Genomic DNA, 3,195 nt, shown 5'->3' with positions numbered 1-3,195 from the left:
AAATTTCCCTTCCCCATTTCCTCCCAACACTATCTGCTCCGCACACCAAAACCCTCTCTTTTTCTCTTCAATATATTCACAAAATTGGAAATTCTAGCTTAATCCATTGAAGAAAGAGTGAAGCATTTTTTCTTTGATTTTTCCATTCTTTTTAACATTTCTATTCTGTGTTTTTTGTCGGTTTTTTAGCCATGGTTCTCGAGGTAAGCTATTCAATTTTAGATTCCTCTTTTGATCTCCTTCTTCTAAATTATCAATTATTTTAGTATTTTTTTTCTTCTTTTTTCGTTACTCAAAAGGGTTTTGTTGATTTTTCTTTTTTGGTTTTCAATTTTCAAATCGATCAATTAGGCTACCATGATATGCATCGATAACTCAGAATGGATGCGAAACGACGATTATTCTCTGTCTCGATTTGAAGCACAAGCAAGAGCTCATAGGCTAGGCCAGAAGAAGGATGTACTTGTTTTACGTTTTGAAACAGTATGTTCCTAATCATTAAGTAGTGTTTTCTGTTGCGTACCATTTTGTTTTACCTTGAATTGTGTTTGATTATATTTTCTTTGATAAGGTTCAAACTGTTGAAGAACAAGTCAGAGCTTCTGCTGAACACAAATTGGCAGTTGCTAATCAGAGTATCACTGTCGGTTTCTTCGATAATAATACAAGGTAAATTGGGTTGTTTGTTGAGCTATAGTTTATTGCATGGAGCACAAGCAGTTTCAAGAGTGTTTTGACTCATGCTCTTAAGTAAATTTCTGTGATTTTATCGACAGTGCTGAAGATTTTAGGGAGTATTTAGGGTCCCTCTTGTGGGAGTGTAAGAAAGAGGAAGTTGCTCCCGTGTGGGATGATGATGCAGTTTACTGGAGAAATTCAATGCATTTACTTTTATTGATCTGTTTATGTTTTTTTTTTGTTGAAAAACCAATGATGATGAGTAATGGATGTTTGGTTCTGGAACATCTTGTTTGAAGAAATTGTAATGACAGTTGAAGAGGATGTGAAAGGAGACATTGATGTGATGATTTTGCAATTATATATTTGTCATTGAACCATATTTGACTATGATCTTAAGTTTTGGTGCTAAATCATCGTTGGTACAACAGTCTAATAGATTTCTACTTCAAATTAGACTGTGTTTCTAGTTTGGATTGTTTGTCACATTTAGAAGGAAATCTGATTATAAGCATAGAACATATGTGCAGACCTTGAGAGAAAATTGCAAAATTTTACTGCTGTATACTTTCTTGGCCTCAAAGTAGATGGTTAAAATGCTTAAAACCCCCACAGTTTAATCCTTGAAATTGTTGAGTTTACGGTTTTCCTTTGAAATGATTGGAAAGTTAGGCTATCTAAATTTTAGTTCTGACAAAATTCTTTTATTTTTTCTATTAAATACTTCTTTCAGCTCATGGTGACAAATTTGCTGCGAAAAGAATGAGAAGGCTGACCCAAAGGAGAGCTGTTGATTATACTAGTACTGTTGTGCGATATATGCAGGTATTTTTTCATGTTTAGTTGTTTTCATAAGCGTTTTTTTTTATATCTTTCTATAAGTTGTTGCATGGTCAAAATGGTGAATCTGATTAACATAGATGCTTATGTTTTTTCTTAGATGGCTTAAATGTCTCTTTATTATTGTGGTTGTTGGCCTTCTCTTTATCAATACGGGCATTGATTTCTCTATCATAGAAATCAGTTTGCTTTTTTCTTCTGCAGCCTTTTGCTCAAGTTTATTATTCAATGTACTTGGCTGCTATATTTTAAAGTTTATAAAGGTCCACTATTATAGCCATAATTGTATCTTTATGATAGCTTAACTTATGGAGTTGTGTTTCAGATTGCTGCTAGAAAATCCATTAATATAGAGGCAAAATGACTTGGTCTTGCTTGCCATTGATGTATGGTGTTAAGATGTTCTTTTTTTGCTTCATGGGAAAAATAAGTTGATGTCTTTTTATGTCATATTTTTCCTAGTTGCTAAGAGTAACTCCTCTTTATCATAGTTGTATGCTTGTTGAATCATATTGAAATGCTAGATACTTAACTGACTGAACTTGTTTGAATGTAGGAACTACAGTTCCATCAAACACCACTACTGCAATTCTTGCTGCTCCCAATTTGTCGAATCCCATGGCTACAGTTGTTGGTGCTGCTTCAAACCCATTAACCTATAATTTGTAGTTGAATTTGAATTATGATCCAAAATGCAACATATCAATGATGAAATACGGCGATGCATCTGCTTGAATTTCTCTGTCTAGTTGGCCTTTTAAGTCCCTTCTGATCTGGTATCCTTGGAAAATTATTTGTTTTGCACTCTTGGCATTTTAATATCATATTAGAATAACTAGTTTATAACTTTGGAGTAATGATTCATTGTAATTTTACCCATTTTTATATATTTCTTTAATTTTTTAATTCATCACAAGGTTCATGCCATAGGGGCAAAGCTAAAATCAAAAAATAAAAAAGAACCTCATTGAGGAAGAAAATTCAGAGAATAAGGTAAGAAAACCAAAAAATATAGCAACTGAGAGAATATACAGAGCTATGTTTCTCCGACTCTTCATTTTGCTTGAAGTATCCCTTTTTTATACCCCTGTCAGAGTATTCATTTTTCTTAAAGTATCTGGTTTCAACACCCATGCCCGACGATGAAAGAACCTCTTTGAGAAAGTTATACAATAGATTTATTATATAAATTATTTTAAATTATATAAATTCATATAAGAAAATTTATTATCAATAATTTTATGAAATTATATCTTATTAAATTATATGTAATAATAATTATTTTAAATTATACAAATTCATATAAGATAATTTATTAGTTATAATTATTTAAATTTTATTAAATCATATATTTTAATTAAAATATATTTAATATTAATCATTTCAAATTATCTTTTATAGTATCATATATTATGATTTGAGTAAATTCATATAAGAATATTAATTATTAAGAATTTTATTAAAATATATATTTTAATTATAATATATTTAATATATTTAATAATAATTATGTTTAAATATGATTAAATTATTTATTTTTGATAATAAATAATCTTATTAAAATTTAAATAACAATAACAATAATCATTTACCAAAACAAATTTATGCTAAGGGTATTCTGGTCATTTTAGTTTTCTCCATTATGCTATTACACCTCTATTACATTCAACCAAACAC

At 29.8% G+C, this 3,195-nt stretch overlaps 1 protein-coding gene across 3 annotated transcripts; it reads left to right on the top strand.

Moving 5' to 3' along the window:
• Window positions 1–360: 360 nt before the first annotated feature.
• On the top strand, window positions 361–2,364 carry LOC107894725 (uncharacterized). 3 transcript variants are annotated; one of them, XM_016819968.2, is made up of 4 exons: window positions 361–483; window positions 572–669; window positions 1,412–1,499; window positions 2,075–2,364. In XM_016819968.2, the coding sequence occupies exons 1-4, from the start codon at window positions 458–460 to the stop codon at window positions 2,178–2,180; spliced, it is 318 nt and encodes a 105-aa protein (XP_016675457.1). In that variant the 5' UTR covers window positions 361–457; the 3' UTR covers window positions 2,181–2,364. The 3 variants fall into 3 exon arrangements, with proteins under 3 accessions (XP_016675457.1, XP_016675458.1, XP_016675459.1); XM_016819969.2 differs by having other exon boundaries at window positions 1,412–1,503; XM_016819970.2 differs by lacking the exon at window positions 1,412–1,499.
• The last annotated feature ends 831 nt before the right edge of the window (window positions 2,365–3,195 follow it).

The sequence above is a fragment of the Gossypium hirsutum genome, chromosome A13 (assembly GCF_007990345.1).
Source record: "Gossypium hirsutum isolate 1008001.06 chromosome A13, Gossypium_hirsutum_v2.1, whole genome shotgun sequence".
In the NCBI taxonomy this organism is placed as follows: Eukaryota; Viridiplantae; Streptophyta; class Magnoliopsida; order Malvales; family Malvaceae; genus Gossypium; species Gossypium hirsutum.
The sequence above is the reverse complement of the archived record's forward strand: the minus strand, read 5'-3'. Positions and strand labels throughout refer to the sequence as shown.